This window comes from Cornus florida, unplaced genomic scaffold (genome assembly GCF_030987335.1).
Source record: "Cornus florida cultivar Cherokee Brave unplaced genomic scaffold, ASM3098733v1 CherokeeBrave_3.0.0_Hap2_Chr08, whole genome shotgun sequence".
Classification (NCBI taxonomy): Eukaryota; Viridiplantae; Streptophyta; class Magnoliopsida; order Cornales; family Cornaceae; genus Cornus; species Cornus florida.
In genome coordinates, this window is record NW_026775578.1 from 57,838,165 (window position 1) to 57,857,976 (window position 19,812).

At 34.2% G+C, this 19,812-nt stretch overlaps 2 protein-coding genes and 1 long non-coding RNA gene across 3 annotated transcripts; all 3 read left to right on the forward strand.

The window, feature by feature from the left end:
* The first annotated feature begins 6,888 nt into the window (after positions 1-6,888).
* Positions 6,889-8,517, forward strand: LOC132270327 (uncharacterized). The gene is made up of 2 exons (XM_059771507.1): positions 6,889-7,235; positions 7,323-8,517. The coding sequence occupies exons 1-2, from the start codon at positions 6,889-6,891 to the stop codon at positions 8,515-8,517; spliced, it is 1,542 nt and encodes a 513-aa protein (XP_059627490.1).
* A 38-nt stretch (positions 8,518-8,555) lies between these two features.
* On the forward strand, positions 8,556-9,125 carry LOC132270328 (uncharacterized). Its single transcript, XM_059771508.1, has one exon. The coding sequence runs from the start codon at positions 8,556-8,558 to the stop codon at positions 9,123-9,125; it is 570 nt and encodes a 189-aa protein (XP_059627491.1).
* Positions 9,126-9,774: 649 nt separating this feature from the next.
* Positions 9,775-11,789, forward strand: LOC132268663 (uncharacterized). The gene is made up of 3 exons (XR_009469332.1): positions 9,775-9,979; positions 10,743-10,814; positions 11,343-11,789. It is a non-coding gene; the product is annotated as an uncharacterized LOC132268663 (long non-coding RNA).
* The last annotated feature ends 8,023 nt before the right edge of the window (positions 11,790-19,812 follow it).

Below are 19,812 nucleotides of genomic sequence, written 5' to 3' on the forward strand. Positions count from 1 at the left end.
GTAGTAATTCCAAAAGGTAAAATGTGGTATCCATTCTCCAACAGGCTAACAAGATCATTAGGAAAAGTATTACACAAAAGCAATTATCTTAAAAAGCCAATTTGCAGAATTAGGGGTTATAATAGTAATTGGGTATACAGAGTATCTCAAGAATTGTATTACCTTCATTAACAAATCATAAACTACCCTTGAAAAAAATAAGAAACCTAACGCCCATATATATATATATATATATCCGTTCAAATTATTAAAATTTTGATAATTTCATCCCTTGAATATGACAACACTTCACTTTTATTATTTCTAAACTCATATAAGAACTAGAGCAAGAATATTCCTTATAGTGAATAGAAACCATTATGGTAAATTATTAAATAAGGTGCATAAAATAGAAACACTCCAATTATTACAACATATCACTGATTGCAAGAGGATGGAGTATTAGCTTATATGTTTCAATTCTTTGTCTCACCACCCAACCTATTGAAAAGTCTCTCAGATTTTGGCGGTGCTCCCCACTTGAAGAAAAGTCTCTCAGTTCCAGTTTCATTATCATTGTATCCATGCACCCCATCTGTTTTCGCTCTCCAAACACACTGTTCGCAATGAATTGCGTCCCTTTTTGTAGTGTAGACGTCGAAAACCAAATTCTCATTTTGCCAAGACATACCACAAAAAAAAAGTGTAGTCCCCCAAAAATTGTCATGGAACTTCCATTGAAAGGAGTTTCCAAAAGACAACACTTGAGGACCAAGATCATCGTCCCCTGATTTACAATGAATGTTTAAATTTACCCAAGGTGCAATATTGTTGTAAATGATAACTGTACGCTTAGCCCATGCATTATATTTTATGGTAGCATCAAGGGGAGCAGAGATGACAAGCCCACTCCATAGGACAGTGAACAAAGCAAAAAACATTAGACATTTGTTGAACAAACTCATTTTTATGAGTTCCTTGGAAAGGAAAGAATTAAGGTTTGAAATTGGGATGAGGTGCAACTCTTGTGTTTGCAATCTTACATATATATATATAACAACTGTGGACCATATTATGTTATGCAATTTAATAGGTGATTATCCTTGCTTGAAAAAAAGAGTAATATTTTATTCTTCGAATTTAATGCCTTGGTCAAACAAAATCACAAGTGAGGTGAACTGATCTTTAAATTTAGTTGGCCAAATTGCTTGAAGAATTAGCTGGCCATCTAATATTTGCTGCTCTATATGATTTTATAAGAATATTAATTAATACTTTGCATCAAATATCTAAATCATGTGATTATAATTCTTTAAAAATAAAAACAATTCAGTCTCTTCCAATCATATGTTTGATCAAATAGTGGCAAGTGAGGTCCAGTTCCTTTTTAAATAAGTGAGTAATTGAATTAATTAAGTAATTCATAATTTTTTCTTGAAATCACTATTGTCCAAGTCACACATACCATGAAATCACCTTTTTATTGTATTATTGATGATATACAGAGTTAGGTCAATCAATATTTAAATTTAGTTGACCTCCTTACTGGAGATATTAAATGACCAATTATTATATTTATCTCTGTGATTTTCTAATCGAGAATTAATATTAACACTCCACGAATATACTCTGGCACTCCACCTACTCATTTTAGCAAATACAATTATCAAACCACCCTCTAAATATTTAAAATCAGTTTTACGTCATTTTTTTTTTTTTTTTTTTTTTTTTTTTTTCCTTTCTTGTGTTGTGATTTGTTTACTCTATTTTTTTTTTAATTATTAAATTCTCTTTAAACTTTAACTTCATCTTAATGTTAAAATGAGCATAATGTGTATGTGGTTACTGTGTCTGTGAAAGTACAAAAATAAATCATAGATAAACTCAAAAAAAAAAAAAAAAAAAAAAAAAAAAAAAAAAAAAAACGAATTCTTTAATATAAATGAGCATAATTTTAGAGGACCAAATAAAAAAATATAAAAGAGAGATGACACCAGGAAGGGTTAGATTGGATGCAGAAGTGAAGCTGGAGCTGCTCAGTTGGAAGAAAAAAAATAGGCCTTTGGCTACTACAAGTGGTAGCGGGGTGTTGGGGGTGGCGGTGGTTGGTGGTGGCTACTGTCTCCACCATTGTTGTGTCTGCAGTCTTTGTTTTTTTTGTACTGAAAATCTTGTGTGTGTTGGATTGGGATACAGTTCTAACCTTTCCAAAATCACTAACACAAAAATAGATACAAATTATTATTAGAAAATAAATAGCAATTTTCAAATTAATTTTTTTAAAAATTATTCTTCTTTAGCAGTAAGCCTCCAACTCATTTTTTTTTCTATTGATTAAAGGGATAATTACGTATAAATGGGGTTAGGGTTCCATATTTACTCATAGGCGGAGTCAAAGTTCCATATTTCCCTAAAATGGATTGCTGACGTGGCACATGGATTATTACTGTTCAAGAAATGTTTTGCCAAAAATGCCCTTATCACTATTTCAGCACATTTACCTTATTGCCCCCATTTAATTTTGTCACCCAAATTGTTGCCCTAAAATACACACACAGTCGTGCATCACATATCCATCTCACATCAGCGCCCCCTCTCTCTCTAACCAACGAAGCAAGACCAGGCAACCCATCTCGGCACACACCATCACCGAACATGGAGCCCTAACCCTCCGTCATCTCATTCGTGAAGAGCCCTCAAGAGCCCCCTCTCTTTCTTTCTCCCCCCCCCTCCTCTATGTAACAGGATTAAAGCATCCTTGGTTGAGCCCTAACCCTCATTCAAGCCCTCTCTCTTTCCCCCTCTGTAACAGCGAAGCACTTCTCCACGTCTAACCGTCATTGGTGCGCCCTCTGTCTCTGCCCCTCTCTATAACCCAGCGAAGCATTTCTCCACTTCTGCCATTCATTTATTGTTGTTCTTGAACTGAAGTAAGTACTCTCTCTCTGTCTCATACACACACATGTTTATTTTTTAGATGATTATGGCCCTGATTTAGTGGTATAATTTTTTTTTTTTTTTTTTTTTTCCAATTGGATGTCTGATTTTCATCTAGGTTATGTTTATATGTATTCTCCTCTTATAATTTCTATTATGCAATCATATATATATATAATTTCTATTCTGCAATCAAGATTGTTGTTGCTCTGTTTGTTGTATATGTTTGAAATGTGCGTAACAAAATGTTGCACAAATTTGGGCTAATTATAAGGGCTCATTTAAAAAATTATAAGGTAGTTCCTCCCCTGCACATGAATTATAATTTTTACATCTAACATTTTAAAATCCATTCTAATTACGTTGGTTTTAGCCTGCCTCTTTGTCTACTACCAAAAGGACATGAAAAAATAGTATATAATTGGAGAAGAAGAATTCAATAATCTCAAATTTTCAATCAATTTTTTAGTCAACTAATATAAATGAACACCAAAATCTATGTCACAGGTATATATTGACGGGTATAACAGACAATACAGTTTAGGTATAACAAGAAAGATGTCTGTAACAAGAAGACATGGAGAAGAAAACAATGAGAGAAAAGACAATGAAGAAGATAACAAGAGGAAAAAAACCTGGTAGATTAATAAATAATCTCCTATTGTGTACAGAATCACAACACTTACTCCAAAAACAAATATATATAATTATATATATATAATATTGTGAGTTGAGTTGAGAATTTCACTTGACAGAGCTTTGATGTCAAATAAATAAAGAAAGACAGGTTTCATAAATGAGGAGTGAAGAGGTTAAGGGAACACTGACAATATTTCTTTGTATTTTGCTTTGTTTTGAAAAGGCCACATGAGAGAGCTCTCTCTCTCTCTCTCTTTGAGGTGGATCTATTTTTTTTGGTCCAAAACTCTGGCACTACAATCAAACCAAAGACACCACCTTTATGTGAAGGTGAATACGGATACTACTTCTCTTTGCACGAGGGAAGGAATCAGAATCAAAATCAAAATAAAATTAAAAACAGCTAATGGGTGATATAAAGTTTTCAATTCCTAGCAGATAAGTGCAGTACTACTAAAGTCTCTTTTAAGAGATAAGCATTAAAACATGGTAGAGTTTATAGATTTTTGTAGGGATTGCTTTATTAAATCTGCCTATGCTCTTTTAGCTGCATTATATATTTTGATGAATATCGAGATATACATGGTTTTACCCCACTAATTCTCGGAGCTCCCAAAGAATTATTTGTACTCATGAAAGCGTAGTCTCAAAGAATTATTTGTACTTATGAGGAATCTAATTTTAAATCTGGTGCTTCATGTACTTTTATTATTTGTCCCTCAATTGTATCCAAACATCTTATTTTTTTATATTTCCATTAAAATGGTATCTCTCTTTGATTTTGGATCAGGTGTGTGATTATGAAATTATGTGTTGATTTGTAAGGTTGCTTTCAGCTTTGGACAAAAATAAAATGAAATGCTCTTTGAATTATCGACTCTCAATTAACTATGTTGGCAGCCTATTGCAATCGATTAGAATGATTAATAAATTCTTAAAATTTTGTTTCTTGTGAGGGAGGGTCTAATTTTGTAATTTTGCTTTAATGGTATTTGATAGTAACAGAAAAATTCAGTAAGTTAATATTTATATTTGGTTTTATACTAAGTCGCATAAAGTGGTAGATAGAGCGCAAAAGCAACAAAATTAAATTACAAACAAATCGTGAGAATGGGAGCTAGATTTACACCTGTTAAAAAGAATTGTATGACCTAGATTTTAACACAAACACACTTGTCATAGGCTAGCTACACCTATTGTAACTTCTGCGGCTAGCTATTGGTCACTGTTGGTGTTTGTTTGAGTGTGTTTGGATCATAAAAAAACAAACATATTTCAGCCACTACATGAATAGCTTCCCAATGAGATTGAGGAAAAACTTCAAGACAAAATGGCTGAGCTAAATCTAGTTTATGATTATGTTAAGTGCTGTTAGGAGGAGATTGAAACAGCACTGGACCGTCAATAAGCACATCAATCTTAAGAATCATAGTGTGAACTATACTCTAATACAGGTCCATAGAACACGTGTGCCATTAGGGGAGAGAAAACCCTAACGTACCTCGATTTGGAAGGAGAAAGAGAAGGAATGAGAGAAATGGTATAATAATACTTGTTTAACCTTCCAAAAAAAAAACCTTTAGGAGTCATCCAAACCAACATGAATTTGTTCTAATTTTTACAAGAGTTAGGCTGAAATATTTAAACATAACACGACTTTGTCATATATATGTATGTTTATACATGATTTTAACACACACACACTGGCCATAAGCCTAAATACCACACATTAACTAGTACATAATGGAACACATACACAAAACTAGTAGTAATCATGATGCAACTAATAAGCTCCATATGATCAAAGTAGTTTCACGGCTTATTTATCATTAAGCAGTAGTTGCCATGGACTGATATAGATATATATTTAAAGCATATAATTTTAAATTTTTAAGCTCATTACATCAACAAACTATCAAGACTTTCATTTTATTTTTGTCCAAATCTGAAAGCAACCTTACAAATCAACACATAATTTAATAACCACACACATGATCCAAAATCAAAGAGAGATACCATTTTAATGGAAATATCAAAATTTAGTTAAAACCATTAATACTGACCATGGTTATATCCATTTGAAATTTTAAATTCACATTGTCAGTTACAACCAATACACACCACAATATTGCTCGATAGCTATGAGTAGTATCAATTCACTCCGTTAGAAAATAATATCTATGTAAAATCAGCTATATCTGTATCCTCCTACAAAAAGAGTCAGAATTTATCAATTTTTTACTATTATTTTTTACATGGAAATTGAATCCTTATTTGGAAGCGACATGAGATACCACTCAAGCTGAGTCTCTTGGATGGGGAAGGGTGGTAATAGAAGTGGAAAAAGTAAGTAATACAAAAAATAAAAAATGGTTCCTATTAGAAAGAATTCTGAAACTTAACAATTTGTTCAATTTTAAGATAACCAGACTATTTACGGGAATCTTCCATGCCCACATAGTCAGAGGGCCAAAGAAGAATGATTTTATTTGTTTTGGTAGCTTTTTTCATTCAAGCTATATATTCAAGGCTCTTTGATGACTGCAGACTAAATCCTCAGCAGAACCTAGGAATTTAGGAGTTAAAATTCAAAGCCACCAACACATAGGTAGTCCAATTAGTTTTTATGTATAATTAATTATTATAACTCAATTTAGATCAAGAATTATTCAAGATTGTTGCCTCTTTCTCAAATGGCATGTAGAGTATACCTCTGTGTAATATGTCTTTAGGCATCTACGCACATGATAGAATTGATGCAAAAGCTAGCAAACTCTATAAATGAGGCTTTTTTAATATATGTATTTAGCATTAATTTATCAAAAAAAATGTATTTAGTATTAATTTATTATTCCAACATTCCCTTGTACTTGTCTCCCCCATTTTCAAGACTTACACATAAATTATGTGTGTGAAAAATATTCAACACTCTGCTCTCTCTCTATTTAACTCTCAATTTTTTATTTTCAATCTATATTGTCCCATTTAACTCTCTATTCATCTCATAATCTCCCTCATCTTGTATATATGTTTGTTGTACACATAGTGATACAATTATCTAGTAATCAATGGCATTGATTTTGTGGTTGTATTTTGATTTGAAAAAGGTCTGTAGTGTGTGTTTAGGAAAAGTTTAATCTTGACACCGCCTATCCCTATTGAGGGAATTAGTAGTGTTTCGCTGTAAATAGATCTCTAAATTACATTATATAATTATGATATTTAATTGTTTTATATTTCATTATTTTTTGAACTTCATATTTAGGTTTTTTTTTTTTTTTTTTTTTTTTTTTTTTTTAAACTAATGAGTCAATTTTCGAAGCAGTTGGACAAATGGATGAGAGACAAATTATATGCTATTGTCGATTTGATGGGAAAATTGACAAAAATGAGAATGGGGAAATTATATACATCGGCGGTGTCACAGACCCTTTTATGATAACAACAACAACAACATACGAATCATTTATAAATGAGTTACAACAACGTTCATCTTCAAACATGAGTGGTAAAGTCATATATTATACCACCGAATCTAACAAGAATGAACTTTTGAGGATGACGGGAGAATCTGGATTTAGAGTGATGCTTGTAGTGAGTGGTCCCATGCTAAATGTGTATATGGAAGATGCAGAGCCTGTAATTGCATCATGCACAATTCCTACTGATCATAGTGAGAGGTAAGACACATATATTTAAAGTAATACATTGATGTATGCGCTGCATAGGTTATGTGATTTTTAATATACCTTTTTATCCACTTGTAGACAATTTGTTGAAGCCACATCGCCAATTGGTCTTCTACAAAGTGTTGCGTCAACGTCTTCATTTCCTCCGATAAATGCGCATCAGGATTCTTTCCGACACATTGATGACATTCTTTGCGTGGATCAGCTTTTTGACAGCCCAAATGATTTCAAAGATGCACTTGTTTTGTTTGGTCTTCGTAATCATTTTCGGTTCAAGTACTTGGACAATAGCAGAAAATATTATAGAGTTGTGTGCGAGGTTAATAATTGTCCATGGAAATTATCAGCTGGTTGTGAAGGAAGTGGTGATATAGTGAGAATCAAGCGGTTTAATAATGTTCACTCTCACATTGCTCAAGGCATTTCAGATTATAAAGCCATTTTTTGGTCGAAGGAAATGGGTCGAGCTATTGTGAACAAGGTTAGGGACAATCCTAAATGCACCCCCAAGACTATTTCCACAGACATAAACGGTGAATTTTCTGCTAAAATGACTTACATGCAATCGTGGAGAGCTAAGGAGTGTGCACGTCATATCATTGAGGGAAATCCCAAGGATAGCTATATTTTAGTCCCGTGGTTGTGTGAACGAATAGCAGAATATATTCCTGGGACAATTACATCGTGGGAGTGCACGGATGATAGGAGATTTAAGCGAGTGTTTGTAGCTTATGGGTGCTCCATACGAGGTTTCATCAACTATTGCAGGCCCATGTTAGCAATCGATGCTTGCCACTTGAGTGGCAATTATAAAGGAACAATGCTTGGTGCAACGGGGTTCGATGCGAATGATGGCTTGTGGCCTTTGGCGTATGCTGTTGTTTCTTCTGAGAATGATGATGATTGGCATTGGTTCTGGAGCAAGGTGAAAGAGATTCTAGATGGTCGCATTGTGACAATCTTAACCGACAGGCATCCGAGCCTAATAAGTTGTATTAGAGATATTTTTGGCTCCCAGTACCACTCATGGTGTCTTCGTCACCTAACGGCGAATTTTTCTACATCCATTCTTGGGAGACAAAGTTTAGGATTGAGGGCTTCGGGTAAAGAGCATGCGAAAAAATTACTCGATAAAATTGCATATGCTCGAACTGTAGATGAGTATAAGAATGCATTGGCTGCCATGTGGGTATTTCGAGGGGAGTTATGCGATTGGGTTTTGGCAAATTCACCTGAACATTGGTCAAATGCTATGTTTACTTCCAAGCGTTAGGATAAATTATACACCAATCAAGCAGAGTCCTTCAATGCATGGGTGAAAGAAGAGAGGGTTTTTTCAATCACAAGGCTGATGGATACACACATGCAAAGACTCAGCAAATTTTTATACCAAAAGAGTTTGGACGTTCAGAAGTGGACTATCCGGTTGGGGATCGTATTGAGGAGAAAATAAAAAAAGAGCAAGAGTTAGCTCTTGGTTTTCAGTCGATGCGTGTTTCGCCTACTGAGTGTACAATATATGATCGAGACAGAAAACCATTCAGGGTGGTATTTGGCAGTGAAAATTCTTGTAGTTGTTTGAAGTGGACCATGAGTGGGATTCCTTGTTCGCATGCATGCTATGCCATCCATGAATTATCTTTAAATATTTATGAGATGGTTGATCCATGGTTTAGGGTTGAAACACAACAAAAACTATGTGAACATCTCATGTCTTCTGTCCCCATGCATGATATGCCGAATGCAGCTGCTGTTGCTGCTGCTGACGGTGAAGGTGCTTCCCATCTTAGGCCTCCTGCGGTAACACGTCCCCCTGGACGACCTCGTATTAAACGAATCGAATCACAATTTCAAAATGTAAGGTCGTTACACTGTTCGTGATGCGGCGAGAATGGTCATAATCGTCGAAAGTGCAAGGCTCCTATACCTGGATAGAATAGTTATATAATTGCTAATTCTGGTGGAGTTATTTTGTAAGGTGTTAAGGCCTTAAATATGGAATTATTTTGTAATTACTATTAATTCCTTAGAGCTCCCCTACTGCATTAGTATAACTATGTTGTGATAGTATTTCTAACTTATTTAGAAAACATTTCTAAGTATGATGTAACTTATTCTAAGTTGAATCTGTATTATTCGTCTGGTGGTTTATTTTGGTATTGAAATTATTTTCCTGGGTCCTCGTATGAGTCTCATGTGGAGTGTTATTTAAAAATCATAGGTGTGTGAGTTTTCTGGCAGTTGGAGGGTCGTGAAAGCAAGGAGGTTATGGGATTATGTGACAATGGACGGGCTTACATGTTACATGCTTACGGAAGGCTAGGAAAATAACATCATATTAAAGTCATTATGACTTGTTTCCTCACTATTAATTCCTTGGAGCTCCCCTACTGCATTATGACTGTTACTTCAACCACAATTTACCTCGTGAGTCTCTCTCTTCCTCACTTTCTTTGTGTCTCAAAAATTATATGAACATTGTGTTTACGTTATCAACATTGTTTGACAGATGAGGCTGAATGGATAAATCAGTACAAAGGAAGAGTGTTCAGTTTAAACGACAAGCCTGTGGTGCATAAAATTTGGCTGCCGAATGAGGAATGCCCCAGATTGGCAATGTCTAGAGCCTTTGGGGACTACTTTATTAAGGATTTTGGACTTATATCCGTCCCTGAAGTGAGGTGTTGTCACATATAACCAGCAGAGACCAATTTGTTGTGTTGCGAACCGATGAGGTATGTATGGCACTTTTTGGTATTTATCACTTGTTCTTTTTTATACAATGACAAAGAAAAAGACTTGTTTGTTTCTCTATTAAATGTCCAAAAGATCACGTGAACGAATACGTTTCAAACTCACGAGCATAATTGACAATAATCACTTCAAATTATGTGATATCAGTTATTATTAATGAGTTTACAGGTTTTTGTTTTGGCTCAAATTGATTGGATTTTGAAATTAGTATGGATTTTTGAAGTTAATCTTAACATTCTGTGATCCTTGTTTTGTAAGCAGAATTTTTCCTATCTTTTCCTTCAAACCTTATTTAATCGGTAAGAAAATTTATTGATTTAAATTGATAGAAGAAAAATTGTGTGTTTAAGCTTCCAATGGACTTGGTTTCATGCAAATTGTTTGAGAATTTCTTTTTATTGATTTTTCAAAGGGAAGTATGTATTTCTGGGAAAAATTGTTTCAAATAGATTTTTGGGCTTCCTTCTGATTTTTTGTGGTCCAAATAGTCCAATCATGTTTGATAGAATAAAAAAATAAAGAAACAATAATAAAAAGGATTTTGCTATAATCTTAGTTGACTACTGTTACCCCATTTATTTATTTATTTTGTTTAGAGTCTTGCTTTTGGTTACTAGCACCTAATAAAAAAGTTGTCTACTCATATGTCCCTTATTTTTGAGTTTTTTCATTTAACCATCTCCACTTGTACAATATTTTGGTGTTATATTTTGTTTAATTGATTTGCATGTACTTCAAATGTAGTCTTCCCGCTAGGGGCTGGGAAGAGATAACAACGGGAGCGTCGATTGCATGGCTATCAAGTACATCAAATTTGTAAGTTATATGGTCTTTATGTTCGATAAAAATCTTTTATGATTGCACATTTGTAATGCTTTTTATACTCATACTCGGGGGGGGGGGGGGGGGGGGGGGGTCACATGCCTTTAAGTGACCAATTTTATGGTGTATCTTGAACTTTATTACCTTATTGCTACATCGGCCCATGTGGAGGCCATTTTTTTTTTTTTCTTGTTTTAAAATGTTGAAAGCATGGGAGTATGGGATCATCGTATGTGGAGGTTTTGATTGATTGTTGTGGAGGAGAAGTTGTTGATATGTTGTTTAATGAGTTAATGTAAGTTCTCACGTTCTTCGTACATGTTGATATGTGGAGGTTTTGCTAATTTTCTCTTAAACCCAACTCATTCATCAACGCTCTCTTGCTCTCTCTCTCTCTCTCTCTAGTCTTGTTCATCGTTTTGCTAGGATTTCTACTCTGTTTTTATACAATTTTGATCCCTATATATATATATATATATATATATATATATGCTGTTCCTAAAACATCAATTTTGGATTCAGGAATTGGACACAAAAATGTCGCGATTCCCTCTCTCCGATCAGAAACTTCGAAGGCAAAATTTGTGCGAAAAAGTATGTGTTTCCATCTGCTTGTGTGTGTTTATGTATGTTCGCCAACCAATTGATATTTTCGGCTTTCTGTTTCGTTGCAATGAATTCAAGAAAACGAGAAAAGTTTAAATTCTTTTAGCTTTTGTATCGAATTCCTTTTGATTTTCTTTCTTTTGTTTGTCTTCGTGAATTTGTTGGACTTTTGGATTTACTGTGAACTACGGTTTCTTCGTCTACTATTTGAATGTTTCTTTTTTTTAGACGATATCTAGTGTTGTTTGCAATATCTTTAGATTTTTGTGGTTGATGTTCCCATTAATTTCTTGGATTTTGATTTTTTTTCACGTAAGGGTTTCTTTAGCATATTTGGATGGTTTATTGTCTACGAATATAAGTTTTCAAGAATTTAGGGTTTATTTGTTCAACTTGTATAGATTCTGCACGACTAGAATTTTTGACATCATTAGATAATTTTTTAAGTCATAGTCCTGTAGGTTTCTTGGTTTGGATTTCCATGGGATTCAACATGAAGATTCAGGGAAAACACACTCAATATGTTTTTGTTTCTATTTGTATAAATTTGGATTTACGTAGTTCTTTCTTTATTCAGAGAAATAGACCCAATAAAGTTTAAATAATCAATAGGTCCCATAATCTCTTGAGAGAGGTGCAATGAGATTGTGATCAAAGACACATCAAAAGAAGAAGTGAATTCAAATATATTTGATAATGAAGCAATAGGTATAGCCATTTTAGGGCTTTCCTTTCACAATTCCTCATTGGGGGGATCCACAACACTTCTCCCTTTTCCCCTTATAACTTCCTCCCACTAATTCGAATTAGGTCTAGCCGTCCTCCTTCATTCTCCATTTTTGTGTATGCTTAGTAGTGGGCTTAGAAGAGCAAGATTGGGTTGAATGACCAAAAGATTCACAATCTAACATCTGTGACTTCTCATATAGCTTCCTCTCTATATATACCAGTCTCGAACCTTGACCAGTGGGTTTATAATTCAAACCATAAGCCAACAGGCTATAAGGTGAACCGGTAAGCATTTTCATTTCTCCAGTTGTTAGGTTTCTAAGTGAGGAAAAGAGATAATAATGTAATATTATCTTATGTCCTATTGTCTTGGATTACAAAGAATTTTTACTCGAAAGGAACCAAAATAGTTGTAGAAGACAGTAACGATAGTTTCAGGTTTTGTTTTTGTGTTCCATATAAAGAAAATATTACATTTCAAAATATACTCTCTTTATTTATTTAATTTTTTTTTTAATATCTTTGCCTGCCTTCTTTTGTCATCGCAATAGGCTTCATACTAATCTTGCTCCTGGGTTTTAAACTCTATGGCTGATTTTTTCCTGTCATTTTGCCTTTATATATATATATATATAGGTTTTATTGGAAATTCACACTAATCTTGTTCTTTTGGGATGGCAGCTGGATAGGTTTATTCCCAACCGATCTGCAATGGATTTTGATTTTGCACATTACATGCTCAATGGTGGGATGGTGAGAAAGGAAAGCCCAACACCATGCTCTCCAGCCAAAGAAGCTTACAGGAAGAGGATCCTTGCTTTTAAGAACAAGTCTAGGAGATAGATTCCCCAAGTGGGTTTTCTTTCTTTCCTTTTTCTTCTTCTTATTGCTAAGCTCTCATTCTGATTTGTGTTTTGGATTGATTGCTTTCTTGTTGACATGTGTTTGTTTGGTAATTTAACAGTCTCCAGAAAGGATTCTTGTTGTTTCTGAGCTCCTAGATGAGTTTTATTTGAATTTACTGGATTGGAGTAGCAGTAACATTGTCGCTATCGAATTCAGTATATTTGTGGAATGCTGCTAATGGCGCTACTTCTGCACTTGTTGTGATTGATGAGGAAATTGGGCATGTGACAAGTGTCAGATGGGCGCCGGATGGAGTACATCTTGCTGTTGGACCCTTCATCTTGTCGGATGGTAAGAGTTTTCTTTTAATTATGCTTTCGTTTTTTCTATTTTATTGATCATTTATGCTTTTGTTTCTTTGAACAGATTATTGTAAGTAATTAGATGAGGCATGGTGAAAAGTTGGCATTCTTTTTTAATGTTGTTCTGTTAAAAAAAGATGACAAGCATTTTTGACTAGTTGTAAGAAACCCTGATCAATAAAGAAAAATTTTATTACAAAAAATGAGATGATAAACAATAAGATTCAAAACACATTCTCGCTGAAAGAAAATTTAAATCAGAGACGAAAAAGCCTAAAAATAAAGAATAGAGGCACTCACACCCCGAGTGGTTGGAGAAACGAAACGTTCAACTGAATAACTACAAACCAGGAACTCTGCTCTTTGATATTTCATGAACTCATGTTTTCCATGATATGTAGGTGCTAAGAAGAAATTGGGCTTCTGTCAGTTTCTCTAACTGCATTTTGTGTGGAAAAAGAAAAACTTAAAGAAAAACATGGGTTTAAATGCAACACAAGATGCATTTTTATATCCCATTTAAGTTCTGATAAAGTTGGTAGTTTCTTTTACCTTTTATTTAGTTTGGAAGAGAACAAAGTCCAGTTTAGTGGTGAAGTGCAAGGTTGAATGAGGCATGTATCATTGAAGATTTTATTATACTGATATAATGCATAAAGTGAACTACTATGAAGGATTATGGCTTGTATAGTTGGCCTATATTTTAGAAAACAAATATTAGAACTAAGAGTATTATATTCTTTATTTGGAGTGAAATGAAATGTATTTATTGCAAATTGTCACATTTCTCATGATCTAGGCATTAGATTTGATTTTTCTGGTGCCACCTCTCCATCCCGTACTCTAATTTTCTTGGTTTTTCTGAACAGCTGAGGACTTTGCAAGACGGGCATAGTTCACACACTGTATTAGAAAACTGTATTAGAAAATTAAAAGAAACCAAAAACTGTCTTGGTATGGATGATGGCTTTAGGATACTGCTGAAGAAAATACTAAAAAAAAAAAAAAAAAAAATAACTGTGTTGGTGTAGGAGTGATCCCGAAGTAGGGTTATTAAAGAAATTAAAGACTCAAAAGGTGATGTTTAACTGGTTAATCTTGAAATATAGTTGCAGTTTCTTTGTCCAGTTCTTTTATGATCTTGTTTTCTTACCCCTTGCTGAAAATATCCTATACTGGATCTTGGTTCCCTTTACTATTTAGTCTATTACTACTTACATATCTTGTTCACTGATAATCAAGTTAAATTATACTTGTACTTGAGAATCCAATATAATTAATTGGTCTTTCTGGGTGTATACCAAAATTTACATGAAAATACAAAACCTTTGGAATTAAATTAGGTGGGTCACGGGGATTTAGACCTCCATTACCCAAATTAATTGTATGGGAAAGCAGTATTGTTTATCAGGAGTAGGCGGAATTAAGTTGCCTACTGCCCAAATTAGCACTAGGCTCTCTTATCTTGGTTTTGTTTATTTATGTATGTTATTTTGTTCGTACGTTTTGGTAGTAGTTTCTTCGCTACATTTTGTTTGTCAATGATGATGATATCTATTTGATTCATAAATGACAATCTTATTCGTTCCTTTTTCTGATTAGCATACTGAATTTGAGACTTGTGTGATGCAGCTACTTGCTTGGATTTTGTACCGTGGACAATGAGGTGATTTTTTGACAAGTGCAGACTGAAACTCAAGTGCTAGAAGGTTTATAAATTTGGTAAATAGCAGTGCTAGAAGATTTTGTTCCTGTTTTGGAACATTGATGAATGGTGAATTGTTTTGGAACTTTAGTAAATGATGAATTTTTTTAATGTACAATGAATTTTTTGTTGTAGTGATAGGCAGACACCATTCATGCACAACTTGAAAAAGTGATGGATGAAATAATTTAAAGATTATCCAAATGATATAAATAATTTATAGGAGGAAATCTATTTAAAAATTAAATTAACATTATAATAGTTTTGTTAAAATAAAGACATTAGATTAGTAAATTGTAATTACAAATAGGGATGTCAATAGTCTGCCTCATGACAACAATGCCACTATTTATAACTTTTTCAAACACTAAGGCTTTTTCTTGATGATGTGACCATACCTCTTTATCTGCCATGGTGTAAGGCTGTTTTACATTATTTGGCTTTTTGTTCAATCACATGGCTAGACACAGAATGGGACTCTTACTGAATAAATCAGCTCTTGTAGATAAACAAAAGCAACCCACTTTCATATCTTATCATCACATGGCTAAAGTTAAAAATAGTGGTGCTAGGTGCATGAACTATTATGCAAAACACCCCACTTCCTGCCAAAGAGAGAGAGGTGTAAGTCCCTTTTGTCAAATCATCACATGGGTAAAACTCATTCACATGTCTGTGAATTGGGCTTTGTAAATAGACATATGGCATATGCACAATGCCATAACATTAGCACTAGTAAATCTCAAGGACTGAGTTTTTTTGAGCAATAACGGGGAGGTGGAATTCATACAAAATACTGCATAAAATAAATCAAAAATACATACATTTCATATACATACTGCATAAAATTTAACTCAACTACTAAGTTTTTTTTAGCAATAACGGGGAGGTGGAATTACAAAGTCATCATCCCCTGTATCTGAATAATCTGACAACTCTGAAGCAACTTATAAGTCTGGATCATTAGTAATGGCTTGAATAACTTCAATTGGATCCTTATGCATCTTCTTTGCAATGGAAATGCTCTCATTCCTGCAACATCTGACATATAGATTTTTTAATAGCTTTGATCAAATATGAGAAAAAATAAAGATACTACATAATCAAAGTGCACTTAGAAATCTATTTAAAAAATAAATTAACATTATAATAGTTTTGTTAAAATAAAAACTTTAGATTAGTAAATTGTAATTACAAATACGGATGTCAATACTCTGCCTCATGACAACAATGCCACTATTTATAACTTTTTCAGACACTAAGGCTTTTTCTTGATGATGTGACCATTCATCTTTATCTGCCATGGTGTAAGGCCACTTCAAATTATTTGGCTTTTTTTTCAATCACATGGCTAGTCACAGAATATGACTCTCACTGAAAAAATCAGCTCTTGTAGATACACAAAACCAATCCACTTTCTCATCTTATCATCACATGGGTAAAGTTAAAAATAGTGGTGTTAGGTGTATAACACGACAACTATTATGAAGACACCCCTATCATGCCAAAGAGAGAGATGTGTAAGTCCCTTTTGTCAAATCATGATATGGGTAAAATTCATTCACATGTCTGTGAATTGGGCTCTATAAATAGACATATGGCATATGCACAAAACCATAACAATAGCACTAGTAAATCTCAGTTGTTGATCTATGGACCGAAAGTATATAGAACGAAAGTACTCGTTAAGAGATGCATGGATTGAAAGTAGTTGTTTTACATTCTCAATCGTTCTCAAAACTATTCCATTTATAACTCCTCACATCGATGGTTCATTTTTTTTTGTAAAACTAACCTGGCATGTAATCGTCGTCACGTCCATCGAGATTTGGTGTGTATTTATTTTGCTATTATTTGGCTTCTATTCATTATAGCATTATAAGCTATTCCATTTTTAACTCCTCATATTTGAAACTATTCCATTTTTAACTCCTCACGACATTTCGTGAGGCCATGAGACCCCTCCGACGTATAGGATTTTGCTGCTTGCCATTGTCTTCAACCAGCAAATGTTCTTCCTTCATATATAAGAAAATACTAGGAAATCTCCTCAGTATATATAATAAGATACTAGGAAATTTTCGAACTCTAGTGAATTGTCTTCCATAAATTCATGCTAACCCTTGTAAAAATATTTTGTGTTATTAACCTCTCTCACTTCAACCCGCTACGATTTGCTTGCATAACTCCTAATTATAGACTTAGAAGGTAAAACTCTATCAAATTGCTTAAGGAACGCTGGTGGAAGTTGTAGTCGTTGAGAGCTCCGTTCCGGGAGAAAAACTTTGAAGAACTATGGACACTAATCAGGTAAGGAGAACTTTTTGCAAAGTACTATTTCATAATGGAACTGGCTTAAAAGCAGCTTCTTTACCTATTAGGGAGAGAATAATTGTTTTTAGGATATCTTATAGAATAAAAAAAAAAAAATTAGCTTATGTGTAATGTTTTAAGTGATGTTGGAGTATATTTTGTATTACTCATTCCCTCAAGTTAGATAGATTGGAATAAAGTTTGTACTCTTTATAGCACTAATGGACTTATTTATGGATGTAATGTGCAACCTAATTAGCGGTGTGGGTTATAATACCATTTTCAATTGCAAAAATAAATCCCTTTTGCGAAGGTAACACTTTTTTTCCAAAGGTACCACATTTTTGAACTGAAGGTACCACTTTTTGGCGTCAAGGTACCACGTTTTCTCTAAACACTTATTCATGGCGCTAATGGAGCTATTTATGGATGTAATGTGCAAGAAAATTAGCGGTGTGGGGTGCAATACCATTTTCAATTGTAAAAATAAGTCTCTTTTAAGAAGGTACCACTTTTTCCCCAAAGAGAACACGTTTTTGAACTGAAGGTACTTCTTTTTGGCGTCAGGGTACCACATTTTGTCTAAACACTTATTCATGGTGCTAATGGATTTATTTATGGATGTAATGTGCAACCAAATTAGCGGTGTGGGGTATAACCATTTTCAATTGCAAAAATAAATCTCTTTTGCAAAGGTACCACTTTTTTTCCAAAGGTACCATGTTATTGAACTAAAGGTACCACTTTTTGGCGTCAATGGACCATGTTTTCTCTAAACACTTATTCATGGCGCTAATGGAGCTATTTATGGATGTAATATGCAACTTAATTAGAAATGCGGGGTGTAATACCATTTTCAATTGCAAAGATAAGTCTCTTTTGCGGAGGTACCATTTCTTTTCCAAAGGTACCACGTTTTTGAACTGAAGGTACCACTTTTTGGAAAAAAGGTACCACGTTTTCTCTAAACACTTATTCATGGCGCTAACGGGAGCTATTTTTGGGTGTAATGTGCAACTTAATTAGCGCTGTGGGGTGTAATACCATTTTCAATTGCAAAAGTAAGTCCCTTTTGCGAAGGTACCATGTTTTTGAACTGAAGGTACTTCTTTTTGGCGTCAGGGTACCACATTTTCTCTAAACACTTATTCATGGCGCTAATGGATTTATTTATGGATGTAATGTGCAACCTAATTAGCGGTGTGGGGTATAACCATTGTCAATTGCAAAAATAAATCTCCTTTGCAAAGGTACCACTTTTTTTCCAAAGGTACCATGTTATTGAACTAAAGGTACCACTTTTTGGCGTCAAGGTACCACGTTTTCTCTAAACACTTATTCATGGCGCTAATGGAGCTATTTATGGATGTAATATGCAACTTAATTAGAAATGCGGGGTGTAATACCATTTTCAATTGCAAAAATAAGTCTCTTTTGCGGAGGTACCATTTCTTTTCCAAAGGTACCACGTTTTTGAACTGAAGGTACCACTTTTTGGAAAAAAGGTACCACATTTTCTCTAAACACTTATTCATGGCGCTAACGGGAGCTATTTATGGGTGTAATGTGCAACTTAATTAGCGCTGCGGGGTGTAATACCATTTTCAATTGCAAAAATAAGTCCCTTTTGCGAAGGTACCACGTTCTTGAACTGAAGGTACTTCTTTTTGGCGTCAGGGTACCACATTTTCTCTAAACACTTATTCATGGCGCTAATGGATTTATTTATGGATGTAATGTGCAACCTAATTAGCGGTGTGGGGTATAACCATTGTCAATTGCAAAAATAAATCTCTTTTGCAAAGGTACCACTTTTTTTCCAAAGGTACCATGTTATTGAACTAAAGGTACCACTTTTTGGCGTCAAGGTACCACATTTTCTCTAAACACTTATTCATGGCGCTAATGGAGCTATTTATGGATGTAATATGCAACTTAATTAGAAATGCGGGGTGTAATACCATTTTCAATTGCAAAAATAAGTCTCTTTTGCGGAGGTACCATTTCTTTTCCAAAGGTACCACGTTTTTGAACTGAAGGTACCACTTTTTGGAAAAAAGGTACCACGTTTTCTCTAAACACTTATTCATGGCGCTAACGGGAGCTATTTATGGGTGTAATGTGCAACTTAATTAGCGCTGTGGGGTGTAATACCATTTTCAATTGCAAAAATAAGTCCTTTTTGCGAAGGTACCACGTTTTTGAACTGAAGGTACTTCTTTTTGGCGTCAGGGTACCACATTTTCTCTAAACATTTATTCATGGCGCTAATGGATTTATTTATGGATGCAATGTGCAACCTAATTAGCGGTGTGGGGTATAACCATTTTCAATTGCAAAAATAAATCTCTTTTGCAAAGGTATCACTTTTTTTCCAAAGGTACCATGTTATTGAACTAAAGGTACCACTTTTTGGCGTCAAGGTACCACG